At 40.7% G+C, this 19199-nt stretch overlaps 1 protein-coding gene across 16 annotated transcripts in view; it reads left to right on the top strand.

Moving 5' to 3' along the window:
• The window catches only part of SPAG9 (sperm associated antigen 9), a 144196-nt gene that overhangs the window by 32552 nt on the left and 92445 nt on the right, over positions 1 to 19199 (top strand). For 11 of the 16 annotated variants that reach the window (XR_008315240.1, XM_053290956.1, XM_053290963.1 and 8 more), the window contains exon 4: positions 14867 to 14961. Coding sequence is in view for 15 of the 16 variants with exons in the window: in XM_053290956.1 (XP_053146931.1) it covers positions 14867 to 14961 (95 nt within the window). In the remaining variant the exon portion in view is untranslated. Of the gene's footprint in view, positions 1 to 14866; positions 14962 to 15467; positions 15876 to 19199 lie in introns of those variants that run through there. The other 5 variants (XM_053290972.1, XM_053290970.1, XM_053290971.1 and 2 more) reach the window with 2 other exon arrangements.

The following is a 19199-nucleotide window of genomic DNA, read 5'->3' as shown; positions in this document are numbered from 1 at the left end:
GCACTTCATAGAGCGCATTGCAATAGTCCAATCTGGATGTTACCAAAGCATGAGTGACTAAGGCCAGGTACTACTTCTCCAAGTAGGGTTGCAGCTGGCATATGAGCTGTAGCTGGTAGAAAATACTCTGCACACTGCTTCCACCTGTGCCTCCAAGGACAGTGTTGGGTCCAGAAACACCCCCAAGCAGCGGACTTTGTCTTTCAGAGGGAGTGTGACCCCATCGAAGATCAGATTTACCTCACTACTCGGATGATCAGTTTTACCAACCCAGAGCACTTCCGTCTTATTTGGATTAAGTTTCAGCTTATTGGCCTCCATCCAGGCCAGAACAGCCATACTTGAAAGAAAAGCTGTCGAACAACTGGGAAATAATGTGATAAGTACTAAAAGTGGTTTTGAAGATCTACTGTTTTAGAAAAAGTGCTCATGATATTCTTGAGTATTTCAGCAAGACTGAATTTTACAATATTGATGAAGAACATTAAAACTTAGTAATAGCAGCTGGCTTATAAAAATGCGGAGTCTTTCTTTAATTTCAGTCTAGTGCTGTGTGTCCTATCTTTGAAAAAGTCTCCTGTATAGGAGATGTGTTTACCTTCACTTCATTATTTTGATCTTCATGCTTTTCCCTACTGACACTTGTTCAAAAGTAGTATAGGTCAAGCTAATATGTAGACTAGAAGGTCTCAGGGAATTATGGAACCAATGCATTAGGTATTTGCTGTACAAATGCATAGTCAGTTTGAATCAAAGTTCCTTATTTCTCCCTTGAACGTGCTTGACTTTTGTTCACCATATTGTGAGGCTGTCATGTATGAAAAATGTGCATCTGTAGCCAACAGTACTGGAAATTCCCAGGCCTTATCTCAGATATTTGATGCTAGTTGCTGCAGACAACATTAATAATGACACTTACCATCTAAAGCAGGGCTGCACAACTGTTTTTGGACTACAGCTTCTATCATTGCCTGCTATTGTGGTTAAGGGTGAGGGATTATAGGACATGTAGTCCAACATGGAGGTCCAAAGTTGTGCAGCCCTGATCTAAACTGTAAAAGAACCTTTTACAAAACAGGAATCATATCCACAATCATACCAGCTGTTAAGAAGAAGATTGCAGTTCCTTGTACGGTCCTAGGAGTTGATGCACTAAAAGAAGCTAGAAACTTAGCATTTCATTGTTATGCACAGAACTAGTCTAAAGGTAATTATAAAGTACAAGTTTGTCATTGTACTTGGACATTAGCTGTTAATAGATCTTCAGGTGCAATGTTGGTTTATTGTAGCAAGATTCATGGCTTCTTGAATTACAGACTAAGCCGGGTGGATGCAATCCAGGCCTAGATGGATGCAATCAGTGCATCAAGAGATGCATAGTGTAATGTCTTCAATGATCTTCACATCAATATTGTTTTACAGTTCAAATTTTTCTACACTGCTCTTGCACTTCATAAGTAAACAAGCAAGTATGGAGTAACAGTCTTGACAACCTTAAATCTACTAGTGGGAAAGCCGTTTTGGTAGGTTCTGCTTGTTTGACAGATTAGGCTGAAATAAGTGGTTGAAGGACTGCACACGTGGGTGAGCTGTCATGGATCAATTCAGTATCTCATGTCAGAGTTAGTTCTTACCAATATTCTCAAGCAATATATGCTGATAATAATTCCATAAAACATGCTTAGCAGTAAAGCAGTTTCAAGTGATTTGATATTATAGTCTTGCTGACTTTTATTTACTGTACTGTTACATATGGTATCCTCTTAGAAATACTGTTCAGCGATTAAACAGAGTTTCATAACCTAAAACAAACACTTGCCATTTATGAGGATTTAACAGCTTCATCAATGCAAAGCAAGCATATTCAGCAGAAGTTTTGAGAAGTGTAAATCTTAATTTTTGAGGGTTCTCAGACAATAGAATAGCAAAATATAAATGTGATTAGCATCTTAAAAGATCAGCCTTGATCTGGCAACTGGAAACTAACTTCTATACTTGTATACTTTGATCACATATGCTCCCTTTGCAAGATCTGGTTGCTAACTGTATGCTAAATGGGTTCAAATACTTTAGCAAATAACTGAACTAACAATAACTAATAAAGAGTTTTACTAATGTTCTGAAGATGGCTACTTGTTCTTGTGGAGAAGTGATAAATTTTGGGGCTGGTTTGTCACCTAAGCACCTAAACAAGTGCTAATGAGAAGTCTTATCAACAGACAGGACCAGTTTATAGCCTGCGATGACTGACTCTGTGGGCTTTATCAGTGTCGGTTTGTGCAGATTATAAGTACAGCACTGCAAACTTGGCAGAGACTAAATGTACCACAAGAGACCAGCATGTTGACTGTCAGTCAAGAATGATTAGCGATGAAAAGGAATTAAACACTTCTAAGCTACTTGAAATAGATATCCCTATCTGATAGCAGCCAAGAACTAGGTAACACTGTGAATAGAATAGCTATTTCTAAGGACGTGAAGGTTGAATTCGTTGGTGAAATTGAAGCATTAATTCTTCAGGAAAGTGAGTTGACAGTTATACATCCTTCTTTGTAAATGTAAAGACATGCAGTACGACTTAATATGTGAACCATTTCTTCACATCGATCAATCTATATGTCTTCAGTGACTGTTAAGGATAACTTTTACCACAATACTAAAATCTTGTTGTAATATAATAGAAGTAGTTTGATTTAGTTACCCACCTTCTCTCTTTGAGTCATCTGGATTATTTTAAGAAGCTGATAAATCTTCACTGCCCTATGCCTTTTGGAGAGAAGCAATTAAAATACCAGCAGGACTAGTCAAATGTATGTTAGTGGTAGTTGGATATTATATAGGCTGCGATGGAGCTGAAATGCTGTGTCTGGTGATATTCCAATGTATATTTTGTGAGTGCTTATTATGGTTCATCAGCAAAAGATGTTGCACATTTTATGTATGTGGAAGATTTTTTATCTTGCCCCTTCCAGCTGAATCTGTTTCTGAAATAGTAGAGCCTGAACATCTGTGTTTGAAGGACCTAGCAGATTCATATGGGTGAATGTGGTCCAACAGAAACCACCCACCCATCCCCGGCCAGGCTCAAGCCATGTAGGACTTTGAAAATCAAAGTCAGCACTTTGAATCTGGCCCAGAAACTGACAGCCAATGGAGCTGCCAAGGATAGGTGTGTAGCAACTAGTGCCCCAAAGCTTCATTGTAACAGCATTCTGAACCATTTGAAGCTTCAGAACTGTCTTCAAAGGCAGCCCCACATAGAGTACATTGCAGTAATCCCATCTGGATATAACCAATGCATGGGTAACTGAAGCCTGATCTGGTTCCTCCAGGTAACTGAAGCTGGTGAAAGGCACTCCTGCACCCTGCCACCTGGGTCGGCACTGGGTCCTGGAAAATCCCCAAGCTACGAGCTTGGTCTCTTGGGAGAGTGTGCCCCCGTATAAGACCGGATTTATCTCACTACTTGGATTACTGGTTTTACCAACTCGGAGCACTTCTGTCTTATTTAGATTGTTTCAGTTTGTTTGCACCTGCCCAAGCCAGAACAGCCTCCAGACACTGATTTAGGACATATCCTAGTGGTTTCATGCCTATGCTGAAAAGCTTGTGAAATGGAATAGAATCCTGCGGCACCCCAGTGGCCAAGGGATAGAGTAGGATTCTCCCAAGCCGGAACATTCTCCAGACACCAGGCAGGGCCAGAACCACCATAAAATGGTGTCCCCAAGTCCCAACCCAGAGAGTTGACCCAGAAGGATAACATAGTCAATGGTATCAAAAGTTGCTGAACAGTCCAGGAATATCAACAGGATAACATTACCCTTGTCTGTTCCCCAGCATAAGTCATCCACCAGGGTGAACAAAGTGATTTCTGTCTCCGTCTAGAAAGGTTTTAAGTAATCTGTTTCATTTGGTTAAGCTTGGAACTGAGACATCACCATGTGCTCCAATGCCTTGTTCAAGTTGGAGATTGGCTGAAAGTTATTCAGGACAGTTAGGTCTAGAGACGGACCCCATCTCCAGGAGACACCTATTGGCTTCCTCCTTCAGAAGGGGAGCATCTTTCCAGTTTTTGGGAAGTCACTTACCTCCTCTGCAAACCATGACCCTATCTTTGGCCATCCTCAACAACCATGAAGGTCAAGTGTTGAGTGCACAAGTGATAAGTCTCAGATTTCCAAGCAGCCTGTCCATCTCCTTGGGCAACACAATCTGAAATTTATCTAATATAACAGGACCGTATGGCACACTGTAAGCATTCAGTTCTAGTTTTACAAAAATCTTAGTGTCCAAGTTGGTGTAGGTATGAACGATTTAAATAAATAAATAAATCACAAAATACAAACTGATCACTGAGTTCAGTCTGGTCCCTGGAGCCATCATTCAGGAGTCCCTGAAGAACTCTATAAACAGTTGCTCTGGAAGCGACTTTTTTTTTGGCCACAATCATTGCTACAGAGTAGTCTCTAGCTTGTCTTTGGTCATATTTGCTTTGGCTTTCCCATCAACAGTGCCTAAGCAGTCCACCAGCCTGATTCATATTGCCTGTAGCTTTCATGTATACGGCAGGTGTCACCTGGGTTTGGTAGGTCAGGAGAGGGTGCTTAGAAGTGACTGTGTTGATTGCTCAACCAATCTCTTCATTCCAAAGAGAAGCTAGGGTATTGACAGGATCATCTGTTCTCTCAGCAGGAAAATCCCCCAGAGCCACCAGGAATCCTTTAGGATTCATACGCTTCTGGGGATGGACCATCCTAACGGGTCCACTACCCCTAAAAAGGTACACTAGGTCAACTCTCAGTCCAGCCTTCAACAGATAGTGGTCCATCCACGACAACAGCACTATGACGTCTAGAAATCAGTTGAGATAGGTTCATGGTTGTCATGAAGGACATGAAGTCCTGAGCTGCACCAGACAAGGCAGTCCCGGTACACATGCTGAAGTCCCCCATGATTAACAGTGTTGGGGTCCTCAACGTTGCATCCGAGACTACCTCAAGCAATTTGGGCAGGGAGGTTGTGAGGCAGATGCTCCAAACAATCTTGAACTGTTGTATATTAGTGACACACAGTTTTTTAAAAAAATGAAAAATAACTTTATTGTATAATTCCAGCAATAAGAACTAAATCACTGGCATGATTGGTACCAAGCTTTCAAAAGCTAGTTGTGGCATCATTTTACATCCATTCAGAAATCATCTATTACCTTGCTATAACAGCTTTTTGTTGCTAAAAAGTATGCCGCTGTTTCAATTGGAGAGAGCTTTGACAGGATTTAATACAAAGCATATAAGGAATGTCGGGGGTGGGGGAAAGAGGTCGGTGGGTAAAGGTATCTGTAAAACAGTTACTTTTAAAAGTGGGAACAAAGGAGATCTTTCGCAAGACCAGCTGATAGTTTTGCTATGAAAATGTTGCAGAAAAAGGTAGCCGCTGCAACGTCCTGTGTTGCATGAATCATTATACATCTAATGTATCTCTGTGTGTTTGCAACAAAATTGTGACCTTAAAGTAATCTGTGCTTTAACATTATTGCAGGAGTAATTAAGCTCTTTCTATTGAAATGAGCTGCAGTCTTACAATAATCAGTGTTTAACATCAATAATTAAAAACTTGTGTACAGTTTGCGTTTTAGCAGATACGGTATCGGATGCCTTGGCTATTTCAATGAGTTCCATAAAACATTGCTCTAAACACAAAAGAGATATAGACAGAAAATGAATATAATTTAACATGAAGATTCTAGAATTATTGTTCTCTTCAGAAAAAGAGGCACATATTTCCCTCCCCCGAGGAAAAGCTTTGTTGTATACATGAAAATGTACACAAGAATATGCTCTAAAAGTTTAATTAAGACAAGTGATATTTTAAAATTACTCCATGGGAAAATATTAGCTATTGACCTAGACTGTGTGTGTGTCTGTGTCTGTCTTAAAGACTAAGGACTGACTTCTAATCCTAACCTGCAAGGAGAAGGAAGGAAGTTGTCATACAAGAGCTTCCCCATAGTAGCCCTTGAAAGTTCTCTGGAGCTTCGAAGGATCCTCCAGGGTAGGATGGGATTGTGCCAAGAGGGGTTGCTAAGTGAGGGGAGATCAGCGAAAATAATTCCTCATGTTAATGGAAGCCACTCTGGAATATCTTTTATGAAAAGCTAAGTGTAATTTAAAATCAATAAATAAAACAGATATAGAAATAATTTGTGTGGACATCTTTATGTCTGAAAACAAAAAACCCTGGCTTGCATCCAGACTAGTGTTGAGCTAGTGTAAGGACATAGTGTTATGACTTTGTACAAAGCAAGAAGCCTCTGGTTCAGACTAGTTCTTGCAGTAGTGAAACATGTTCACAACCTCATATGTGTCCTATAGGATATTTTCTGCTAGTGTTTCTGCAGCATTGCAGAGCATCGCAAACTATCTAGAGGCATGTTTCTTCATGCAGCACTAGTCTGGATGTAGCACTTGACTGACTGACTGATTGATGAAGGGAACAAGTCCACTTTGTGGTTAGTCACAATAAAATGTGATTAAGTGTATCTTTCTGCTTCATAGCCAAAAGGTTTGATGACCCAAGACCTTTGTAACACCAGGTAGGTCCAGAATTAACCAGAAATCACCCATGATCTGATTATGGACAAAGGGGCTGACCTCTGGTATGTATGACAGAGACTTGGCTGGGGGAGGCTGGTGGTCCCGACTGGTCCCAGCTTCTTCCTCCAGGGTACTTTGTAGAGGAGCAGGTGAGGGGGTGTGGGTCAGGAGGTGGAGTCAGGTTGTGGTCTATAAGAATAACATCTCCCTTACCAGCATCCTTGTTGAAGTATTTGACCATATAAAATGTGTGTACTTAAGTTTGGGGACCAGGGATAGATATGGACTTCCGTTGGTGTATCAATCGCTCCTCTGCCCATCGGTCCCTAACTGAACTCATGGACTTGGTTGTGAACTTGGCATTGGAGTCTCCGAGACCTGAGGTGCTGGGGCACTTCATTGTTCACTTTTGGGACTAATTTGTCTGGGTAGATCAGGAGTTCATAGTGGCCATGACAACTGTGGGCCTATCCCCAGTGGTCTTGGGACTGACTCACCTTTGATCTGGTCTTTTACTCTGATCAGGGTGGTGTTGCATGAATGGGGGCTCCCGTGGTTACCCCATTGCCATGGATGGACAACTATCTGGTTAAGGTTGGACTCACGATCATGTCCCACTTCCGCAGGGGTGAGGAGTCTATTCGAATGGTCTGCCCAAAAAGGTTATTGGATCCAATAGGATTCCAATAAGCCTTGGAAGAATTTAGTGTTTGCTCTGCCGGTGATCCTGTTGATGCCCTGGTGGAGAACTGGAATAGCCAACTCATCAGGGCAGTAGACATGATCGCTCCTAAGGGTCCTCTCCAAAGTTAGACTGGAGTGCAAATGGAGAAAGACTAGACTGGAATCTGACAGATTATGACACAGTGCATGCTTAAAGATCTATGCTCTGGCAATACATGTGGCAAATAAGTGATTCTTTTCTGCCCTTATTGTGTCCACAAGCTCACATCTAGCGGAGTTGTTCAGGGTTGTGAGGGGGCTAGTACATGCCCCTTGTCCCTTGAATCAAAATTTGGAACCATCAGTTACCTGCTGTGAATTTAAAAAATGAGTTATTTGTGGATAAAATCTCGTATTTGGTCCGACATAGACTCAGACCTCACAATAAATAAATAAATTCCTCCAGTGTCTGAATCAGAGCTGTGCAGCAACTCCTCTTATGTGGTTAGGCCAGATCAGTTCCAGTTTGTGACTCCTAAGGATGTGGACAAGCTGCTTGGAGTGGTGCAGCCTACCACCTGTTCTCTTGAACCTTGTCCAACATGGCTTATACTATCTGGCAGAGAGATGCTTCCTGGTAAGCCTGGTAGAAATTATAAATGCTTCTCTGAGAGTTGCAGGATGTCCCTTGTCTTAAGGAGGCAATTCTTCTTCTTCTTCTTCTTCTTCTGAAGAAGAAGCCTGCATTGGATCTCTCAGAGTTAAGCAACTACAGGCCTGACTCCAACCTTCTGTGGTTGGACAAAGTAATTGAGAGGGTGGTGACCTCCCAGCTCCAGACAGTCTTGAAGGAAACTGATTATCTAGAGCCATGTCAATCTGGCTTTTGGGCAGACTATGGGGTGGAGACTCCCTTGGTTGGTCTGATGACTGACTCTGTTGGTCCTTTTTGATCTTTCAGCGACTTTTGATACTATCAACCATAGTATCCTTCTGGAACGTCCAAGAGCATTGAGGCTGGGAGGCACTGCTTTGCAGTAGTTTCGTTCCCACCTTTTGAGCAGATTCTAGATGGTGTCACTTGGAGACTGTTGCTCTTCAAAATGTCCCCCAGGATGCCATACTGACTCCAGTGCTTTTTAACGTCTACATGAAATGGCTGGGAGAGCTCATCTGGAGATTTGGCATGCATATTATCAGTATGCTGATGACACCCAAATCTATTTATCTGTGTCAACATTATCAGGAGAAAGCACTACCTCCCTAAGTGCCTGCCTGGAGGTGGTAAGGGGCTGGATGAGGGAGAACCATCAGACTGAATCCAGATAAGACAGAGGTACTTCTTGAGCGGGGTCAGAACTCAGGAGACAATTTTGATCTGCCAGTTCTGGATCAGGTCACACTTCCCAAGGAGGAACAGGTATGCAGTCTGAGAGTGCTTCTGGATCCAAACCTCTCCTTGGTATCTCAGGTTGAGGTGGTGGCCAGAGACGCTTTCTATCAGCTTCAGCTGATATGCCAGCTGTGTCCATCTTGAGATGAACCTCAGAACAGTGGTACATCTGCTGGTATCCTCCAGACTTGACTACCACAATGTGCTCTATGTGGGGCTGCATTTGTATGTAGTCTGAAAACTGCAGTTGGTACAGAATGCGGCAGCCAGGTTGGTCTCCAGATAATCTTGAAGAGACCATATTACTCCTATATTAAAAGAGCTGCTGAGAAGTTTCCTGGCAAAATACAAAGTGCTGGTTATAACCTATAAACAGCTTAAAAGGTAAAGTGTGCCATTGAGTCGATTTCGACTCCTGGCACCCACAGAGCCCTGTGGTTGTCTTTGCTAGAATACAGGAGGGGTTTACCATTGCCGCTTCCTGCGCAGTATGAGATGATGCCTTTCAGCATCTTCCTATATCACTGCCACCTGATATAGTACCAGCAGGGATTCGAACCAGCAACCTTCTGCTTTTTAGTCAAGTATTTCCCCCGCTGCGCCTCTTAACAGCTTAGGCCCTGGGTATTTAAGAAAACATCTTCACCATGAGCCCCATTGCCCATTAAGATCATCTGGAGAGGTTCATCTACAGTTGTCTCCTGTTTGTCTGGTGGCCACACGGGGACAGACTTTCTCTGTTGCTGCCCCAAGACTCCGGAATGCGCTCCCTGCTGAAATAAGAGCCTCTCCATCTCTGGCAACTTTTAAAAAGTTCCTAAAGACTTATCTTCACCCTAGCTTTTTTAATTTGACTGTGATTGTAAATTGTTTTAAGGATTTTATTTTCTGTGTTTTAACTTGTCTGATGTTGTAAATGGCCCAGAGACTTTGGGGCAGTGTACAAATTTGAATGAATGAATATGCTTTTGATATGTTGCTTACTGGGTTCCTGGTAGAACTATTAAAAACATTTAATGCTTTCCCCACAAAGCACAGAATCATGCAAAGTGTATTAAGAGAGCAATGAATCTCTTGAATTGGAACCATGTAGCAAACATTTAAGAATTGTATTGTATTACGAGAATCTTTTTTTAGAATACTGTATAACTGTATCTTGAATAGATGCAGTGAGCCAAGTATGGTGTAGTTCAAAGCACTTGGAATCTTGTTAAATTCTTTTTATTTGCATTTTCCCTGTGGCAAATGCATAGAAACTCATTATGCTAAAAATTTTGGGGGGAAAGTATGGGTGGGAAGGTTCTGAAATAAAATCAGTATGCATAATATATGGCTTATGAAATGAGAGCTTACTGGAAGGAGAACATCTTGAATTTAATATTCTGCACTAGGCATGTGCCTGAAATGTTTCGGAGGCCATTATGAAGGCCTCTGAAACGTTTCGGCACTGGGGGCGGTTTCGGCGTTTCGGCGCCGGCGGGGGTAGCGCTTTAAGGGCGGGGGAGGGTATACTCATCCCTCCCGCCGCATTTCCCCTGCCAGCGTGTTGGGTTTTTTAAGCCCCTTGGGGCGGCAGCATTCCTCCCTGCCACACCGTTTGCCCTGTCAGCCGGAAGTCATGTGTGCCTGCGCCTGTTGCGTGCACACGCGCGCACGACAGGCACACGCGCACTCGCGACTTCCGGCCACTTCCGGCCAACGGGGGCGGGGGAGGCCCGATGGGGGAGGCCCGCCCTTAAAGCACTACCCCCACCAGCGCCGAAGATTTCCGTGCACATCCCTATTCTGCAGCTCAATAATTAAAGAGTTGGGATAACATTGGTAAATAGTCTGGTTGATTGAGTGAGTTAGCTGGGACCATTATATTATGGGTATTGGTACTATTTAATTCTATAAGAATGAACTTTTAAAGTATATTTCTGCTCAATTGTGTGTACAGTTAGTGCTAATGAAAAGGAAGACTTGTTCCACTTCTGACACTTTGTGAAATGAAAGTTTGTACCTGTAATGCAGAATGAGATGAAGGGTTCATAATGTGAAAGTAGCAAAGCAGCAGCTTCCATAGGATTCCAGCAGTATGTACTGTACCTGAGAAGACTGAAATGTGAACTTTAATATATGTAGCTTCTTGCTGTGTAGAAAGCACAATTTCTTCATACTGCAGAACATCTGTCATCTAGAAGGATTTCAGTAGACGCTCCTTCAGGGAAATCAGGAAAACCAGTTCAAGATCCAGGAGAAGAAGCTTCTGAACATCCATTATGAAAGAGTTTGTCCTGAGACAAACCTGCCTGTGACAACGGGAGCAAGAGCATGATCTGACTTGCTGGATTGATGCAAATTTTATTTTATAGCTTGTAGTAATCTTACATCAAAAACAATAGGAAATAGCTCGAGTTTGTAAAATGTAGTGGGTATGTGCAGTTATATTAGTTGAAAAATGGTGGAGAGGGAGCAACATTATGTGAGGAATTCTGAGGTAATATTTTATATTTATGCCTCCAGAAATCAGACTTCAAATATATAGCTCCTTCAGTTCTGGGCAGCTAGATCCATCTTTCTACAACTGATCTGAAATGGCACATCTTGACGTTTCATTATAATAATTTGTGGCTGTGCTACAGTTGAAATCTCTTTGATGCTTTGTGGACAGAAGAGTTTTTATATTTAAGATGATGAAGAACATTTTAGTGCCTTTAAAACCCAATCATATATTGACTGAACAGATTTTAAGGAATTAGAAATTGCTACAAATCTTACATAATGCAGTTACATACAGTTTCAATTGTATTTGTGCAAGTCACCTTGTGAACCTATTTGGCAGAAGGGTGAAACATAAATGGAATAAATAAATCCGTAACTTGTGTAATAACCTCACCTGACAGCCCTTGCGCAGGAAAAAAATGTCATAGCCCCCCCCCCTTTTCGGTTAAAAAAAAAATAAACTGGATGCTGACAAATCAAAATCTGTTTGGGTTTTTTTGTTGTTGTTGTTTATGTTACACAGGACATTAAAAACATACTAGCTGGGTCAGGCGCAGGGCATCAGTGGGCCAGTCCACTCACCCACCGCCTCTGCCTCCCCCCCCAACCAGCCGCCTTTTTCTCCCCCCGCCCCGCTGCTTTTTGGCTGGTGGGCCGGCCAGCCAGCTTCTTCTCACTTGCCCAGTGCCTACCGCTTTCTGCCTGGCCGGGCGCCGGCTTCTTCTACCGTCCAACTCAAGATTGTGAGCCTTTTGGGGACAGGGATCCATCTTATTTATTTATTATTTCTCTGTGTAAACCGCCCTGAGCCATTTTTTGGAAGGGCGGTATAGAAATAGAATAGAATAAAATAAAATAAATACAGTTTTAGTCATTTTTTAGCATGGTTTTAAATTATAAATTTTTGTAATGTTTTTAGCCTTTTTATTTTTGTCAGTACAAAAGATATAAGTTTTGGGTGGTATGCAAATATGTCAGATAAATAAATAAATAAATATCCATGTGCCTTTTGCTCCCCACATATTCATTTTGGAACAAATAATGTTCCAAAGCTCATGTGCCATAGAACTTAAACTAAAATGGCCTGGGGGCTGGAAAAAGAGTCCTTTGGCACCTCCCATGACCAGTGTGTGATATAATCTGATGTGATGATATGTACTGCTATAAATAGTTGAAGTCCAAAAAGATACATTTGCACTGGTTTCAGTGTTATGCTTGGTTTACTGGCTCTGCTGCAGAGGTGATTGTATTCCAGTGCTACCTATTGAAAGATTTGTGCATTGATGTTAAGGTTGTGTCTTACAAAGAAGCTGAGAGAAGGGTTTTTTTTACACTTATTGATATTATTTTTACACTTTTATAATTGAGATTATTCAGTCTCAAGCCATTTTAAGAAAGCTAGTTATCTAGGTACAGTATAACAGTATTCCCAATTCCTTTAGAGATGTAACATTTTGTGTGCATCTTTGTGCCCTGCATCAAGGTTGGAAATCTGCCCTTTCTTTCTCACAGGACCCTTTCCTCCTAAGTGTATGAAAAGGTTAAGTTTCTGGCATGCATCTTCTGAGAACACAGAAGAAAAATCTCAGCTGTACTTAAAGCCTATTTCACATGCCATGTTACCTAAAATATGTGGGTAAATAATGTGCTGTTTCCAGCCATTTGAAAAGAGATGTAGATGAGTAAATTAATTTGGATTTTTAATACTGCTCTGACCCAAGCCTAGTATCCTTTGATTCTAACTTATTTTACTTACATATTTACTTAGTCCACTTGGTTGTCCATATTTTAAGAATACTAAGTTGCCATTATCGTACGAAGAGTACACTTCTGTGTCCTGAAAATAATTAGAAATAGAGGGTACTCTTGTGTCATGAAATTGGCCTGGGGGCAGTCTAATGTGACTAATCTTGTCATACATGAAAGCAATGGATTTGGGACAAGATGACAGTCAAAGTGATGTTCAGTTGGCTAAATTCATTGGGATTAAAACGGATCACTTGTTCAGAAATTAACTGCTATTTTGCCTCATGCTTTTTGCTTTAAAATGCAACAAGGAGCCTAGTCAAATGCTTGCTACTATATCTACTATATGAGTGGAATGAGTCTTCACTTTACATATGCCCTTGCCCTGTATTCTGCAGCTAGAAAATATCTGGACTCTCACAACACTGGATTTATTTGTACCTCCAATCTTCTTAGACTCACGATTCAATCCATTCTTTCAAAATGGTGGGAAGGAATAGCAGGTACAGGGAATTCAACAGTAGATACCAGAATTAAACCAGGTCAGCATTCATGGCATGTATGCATTTATGTATGTATGAATATGTGGTTAGCTGGAAGAGTAGAGCATAGTAAAATTTCATTCATGTCAGAGACTCTTTATACAGAGTATAGCTTATACAGAGCATAGAAGTGACCAGGGCTGATCAAATTTCTTCCCCTTCCCGCACCAGCTATAGACTTGCCAGGATCTTCCCAATTTGTGGGAATCCTACACATTATTGGGAGGAGGCTGCTTCCTCATTTTCTTTGCTGTTTGGGTACTGCCCTCTTTTTCATTGTACTTCCCCTGCCACACATCTTGTGCTAATACAGCATTTGTAGAAAGTTCACTTTTGGGGATGGGATGAACCAGCTATCTCAGTCCTGAGTGCTGGTTTAAGCATTCATTAAATAGTTGATGATGTGGTTAGAAGGGTAAATGACTATTCTGCTGTGACAAAATTATATTGTTCTATGTATGGCTACTCTAATCTATACCTGAGCCATAAATATAGAATGATTATTCAAGGTTAAGTCAATATTGATGATGATGATTGATGGATGATACAGAGCAAATGAAAATGCAGTAGATTGAAAAGACTATAAATGGGATATCCCCCCCCCCCCCAGCTTTTAGCAACAGTGAATGAAGTATTTTGAGTTGGTTCTGTGATAGTTCTGGATTATGATTTCTGTTAGAGGTTGATTACAGAAGCATTAATTAAAATTTTGAAGATTTTTCCTTGCTAACTCATCTGCTTTGCTTTTAGTCAGTTATCAAACTAGTATATTTTAGATAAGGTTTTTGTTTCATAAATATTTTAAAATGCATATAATGCCCAAACTATGTGAAAATGTGCATAGACACACATGTTAAAATCATTTTAGTTCCCAATATATTATTGATATATTCCTAAAAAGATCAGCATACTAATGTGATAAATGGTATTGTGTCAAATTCTCTCTGTGCACAAAAGCGTGGTGGCATCGGTGTTTTGCATTTTTCTCAGTTTACTGTTATCTTTTCTATTCAATCACTGGACTCCTGCTTATTCTATCAATTCCACCTGGGTCACAAATTCTGTATTTATGTGTGTGTATTTGTATTGTGCTGCGAAGCATTTGTGTAAATTAGGGGGCAGTAACTGATGGCTTATACTGGTGTAGTGACCTTGAAGACTGCACCTGTGAATTGCCCTCTAAAAATGAAGCTAAGGTGTAGTTGCTATGCTGATTGGGGGAGGAGGGAAGTAACAGCATTGGACTGAGAAGGCAATTTTTAAATTTTAATGGTAAAAAGTTTTGATATTTGAGTCATTTCATAAAGTGAATGCCTTGTGTCTTTGATCCCTTGAGAGGAGGATTATTTTCTTGTATTTACATTGCTTTCCATTATACTACAATAGGAATGGAATTGTTTTTAAAATAATTCTTAGTTTTATTTTTCCCTTTTTAATAACAGATGATTCATAATTATATGGAACACTTGGAAAGAGCCAAGCTTCATCAACTGACAGGGGGTGATCAGCTAGAGCCCATTATGCTCAGTAGAATTAGGTAAGCTTTACTGACTTTTTGATGATGATGATGATGATGATGATGATCTGTTCTCATATATCTTTGTTTTCAACAAAGACAGTTTGGTTGAACTGGAATGTGTTTATGTGTAATTGGAATGTAAAAGTCTTTGGAGATAAAACTGTTTTGCTCTTAGGTCAATGCAAGGCCTGAATGCAATTATATATATGACTGTTTCAGGTTCGTGCATATGCTCGTTGTAGAGCTGGTATGGCAAGATTCCCCCCCCCCCACACACACTTTATTTACAAAGCTAACATACAAGCAGCAGTTAAAGAATTGGCAGTTAAAGGATTTGAAATAATTGGATCTCGTGTGCATGATTTGTACTTTTGTGCCCATGTTTGTGAGACAGCGTGTCTTAACGAAAGCTTCGTGACTACATTATGTAGATGTCGGCGCTTCCCGTCCAATGAACTGGAGCTGAGCTATAATGGTTTGAAGTGGCCGGGAGGGAGAAAGCGGCCAACAAGCTTGCTTGTCTCTTTAGGTTGCTGCCTAGATGCTGGGGAGAAGAGAAGCCGCTCTATGGTGGTTTTTTCCTTACTAGGTGGGGGAGGAGAGTGAAGTGATGTCATTTTGCTTTGGAGCTGCTGCGGAAGAGAGTGGAAAGCTGCTGCCGATGGCATTGTTTTTGTGGCAGCGGCTGAATGACAGACTTTCACTACAAAGATACTCCCTTGTCCCCCGTGTAGCCTTGGTTCTTGCATTTCACCATGCCAGCGCAGCGCCATGAGTCCTGGATGCATGCTGCTATTTGTGTTTGGCTTCGTTGGCGGGGCGGTGGTCATTAATTCAGCTATTTTAGTGTCTCTTTCTGTTTTGCTGCTTGTGCACTTTTCTATATCCACTGGCGTGCCAGCCCTGACGCAGAACCTACCAAGGATTCTCAGGTATTCTGACCACTGAGTCTTTTGTCTTTTTTGTATTCTTTGTTCTTAGCTTCCCCATTATTCCTATTCTTGGATGGGTGGAACGAAGACAGTGGGATGCTGATTGGTTTCAAATCAGAATTTCAACTTGATCCTCGTAGGCTGTATAAATCCTAAAGCTATCTATTTAAAACATAAAACGAGATTTTTCATTGTGCTTTCTTTGGCCTTACAAAGTCAATTGTGTTCCTGAGAAAGTGATCATTCTTTCTTTCTATTACTGTAAATGGCATTAAAATACTGTGTGAAAAAATTGTGGACAAAGCTTGCATTCACTGTATTGTCAGGTGCTTAACTAATGCTGGGCAGCCTTGCTTCTGTGGAAGCTTAGGCCTGCCATTTATTCAGTCTGTGTTTTACTCGAGAGAATTCTGCAGAATCTGCTAGTGGTAATCTCTCAAACACAAACTATTCGAATTGCCTTTTTACACTGCTTTGTAGATTAATTGTTGGGATGCAAAGTAATTATAAGTATTTGAGACTGGAAAAATAGGATTTAAATACAGAACAGTTAATATTTATTTCATAGCATTTATTAGTATGCTATTTTCAATCAAGTGTTCACGCAGTGTTAAACTGTGTTGAATAACATAGCTTTCTTGAAAGTTCTGTTGATATACTGGACAGTCTTCCAACATGTGATAATATGAAACAGAGTTTGCGTATGCTCATTTAAATCAAATTAAATATTAGCGTGCAACTATTACAGTTTATTACAATTTTATATATTGGAATATATTATGGTACTCGGAAAAATGGCAGGTATTTTAAAAATTAAATGATTTAATTGGATGCACCCGTACAACTCGTAATTTTGGCTTCCGCAGTTCGAATAAAAGTGAAATGAGTTGCTCATGACACCCAATAGGCATGTTCCATAAAATTGTCCATTCTCCAAGAATGAGAACTTTGATTAACTTTAGCAAGAGGAGAAGCCACAGCATAGGCTCCTCCCACATGGTTCTGGACTTCCCATGTTACCCTGGGAGTAACAATAAGCAGTGGTACTGCAACTCCCATACCACCAATGTAATAGAAGCACCTAATCTGATTAGATTTATTCTAACAGTCGAGGAAAACGCAGTGTTTTGAGAACATGAAGTAACTTTATTATGAAATAATATTTCATAATTATAATGCTGTGTTGTTGAAGACTGACCATTCTGAAGAACCTACATTGCTTTTAAATGTCATGTTTTGATAAACATTTAGTACTGTACTTCAAACCATGCCTTTAAAGAAAAAAGTTGAGTAAAATTTTAATATTGGTTATATCAGTTGCTCTTTCAAAAGTTTTTAGTGGCTTCAGAGAACTGGAATTTTATGTTTCCCTAAAACACAGATAATTTGTCTGCAAATCTCATAGCTATGTTTCAGTAGCTGATATTTACCTTTAGTGGATTAGCAATGAATGTGTGACTGTGTTGAATCAATGGTTTGTTTTCTGATATGGCGTTTTTAGAATGAAAGGAACTTTTTGCTTTTCCTCTTGCCACATATATTAAAAAACAACCTTACAGATATGTGGGAGGTAGTATACTAAACTAAATATACTTTAATGTTAATATACATTTAATCTTGGGCCCTCTCCTATCAAAGCAGACTTAAAAACAACAACAGAGAATGTGCCATTATTCACCCAGTTGCTGAGCATGATCTTGATGACATTTTTCCTGCCCAGATCATTAATTCCTTCAAATTGCTGTTTTCTCTGTACTCAAATGGCAGTGTTGAGTTGCTGAGAAAATTCAATCCATCTCCTACTTCCTTTTCTCTTGCCTTGCAAACAGCATGATTGCAGTAAGGATTGTTGTCTGGGTCATGATTATGCTATTGCCGGATGGGGCACTGATACCCTTTTCGATGAGGCCAGCAACATCACTTTCTGTGGTTTCACATCTTTTCCTGCCATCTTTCCCCCTGTATTTGAAGGTTTCCGTTCTATTTTGGAGGATGTTTGCTGATAGGTTAAAACAAGCAAGCAGCTATCCTTGGTGGCAAGGCTACCTCCACTCATTTTCATTGCAAGATGTCTGGGATATAGTGTCACTGAATCCACTATATTGGTCTAGTGTGATCTTGTAAGTCCACAGATGTAGCTATCCCATATGGTTTTACTAGCTGCCTGCCTGTGCATCCCTGTGTAAGTAATTTGTGGTACACTAACATCTGGAAGGAGAGGGAAGACCTTCTATTGTCATACAATTTATAGTATCTTTTCTACTTGCTCACATGGAGGCAATTCTTACTTGCCATAAGTAGGCGAGTGTCTCTTTACAAGCCTGGTCTAGTGCTACTGCAACCAACATTACAAATGTGTGTAGGTCTTGGTTGTTCATTTTGACAGGCAAGGACTTGGGAGACCCAAGTTCAAATCCCCATTCAGCCATGAAACTCACTGGGTGACCATGAACCAGACAGACACACCACACACACATACTCGCATTCCCTCCCTCTCCCCCTCCCCTACATTACAGAGGGTAGGATGAAATGAGGGCACCTAGGAAGAAGAGCAAGAGAAAAAGGTGATACATATTGGTTGACACCTAAATTAGCATGCACAGACACAATGGGTTTTCTGTCATGGGGAATAATTTTTTTTATGTCTTCTGTAGCCATCCACACCTCCCAAAAACATGTCCCTGAGGGTCTCCCTCAACCAGTCTTTGAAAATCAACCCTTCCATCCCACATGTGTTGTGCCAGCACAGCTTTAGTCTGGATGTTGCCCATTGATGAGTCAAATATTGACAGATGATGATGAGAGAGAGATCAGTTCATGTAACACAAAACCATGTCTTGCAGCAGATCATATTGGCTGGTGCATCCAAATATTCAAACGAGGACTTATGGTTTGTCCTGCAAATCAGGGTTGTGAATGAGGGTCTGCTCCTGGTTTGCACAAGTACAAGCCATAGTCTTGCTGTTTTGAATATCATGGCAAATTACAATTTGCCACAAACCAGGAAAGAGTTGATTAAGTGGACTGCCTAACTGGTGAATAGAGATGGGAATGCACAAGCACAGGACTCGTTTCTATAGTTGCAAACCATGGTTCAGCTTTACAGGTGAACCAACCATATATTGGTCTCATTCAGATATCACAAAAACATAGTTTGCTGTGGTGGGAACATGCTCTAGCAAGAGTCCCACTTTTGTCCCTTCCCTTCTTGTCCCACTTGATGCTTGGAAGGGAGGACACTAGGAAACATTATTTTTTAGAAAAATGTTTTTTGTGGGGTGTGTGTTCAAATACAGGAAACTGTAGTTTGTGCAACCCATAGTT

Source organism: Hemicordylus capensis, chromosome 2 (genome assembly GCF_027244095.1).
Source record: "Hemicordylus capensis ecotype Gifberg chromosome 2, rHemCap1.1.pri, whole genome shotgun sequence".
Classification (NCBI taxonomy): domain Eukaryota; kingdom Metazoa; phylum Chordata; class Lepidosauria; order Squamata; family Cordylidae; genus Hemicordylus; species Hemicordylus capensis.
The sequence above is the reverse complement of the archived record's forward strand: the minus strand, read 5'-3'. Positions and strand labels throughout refer to the sequence as shown.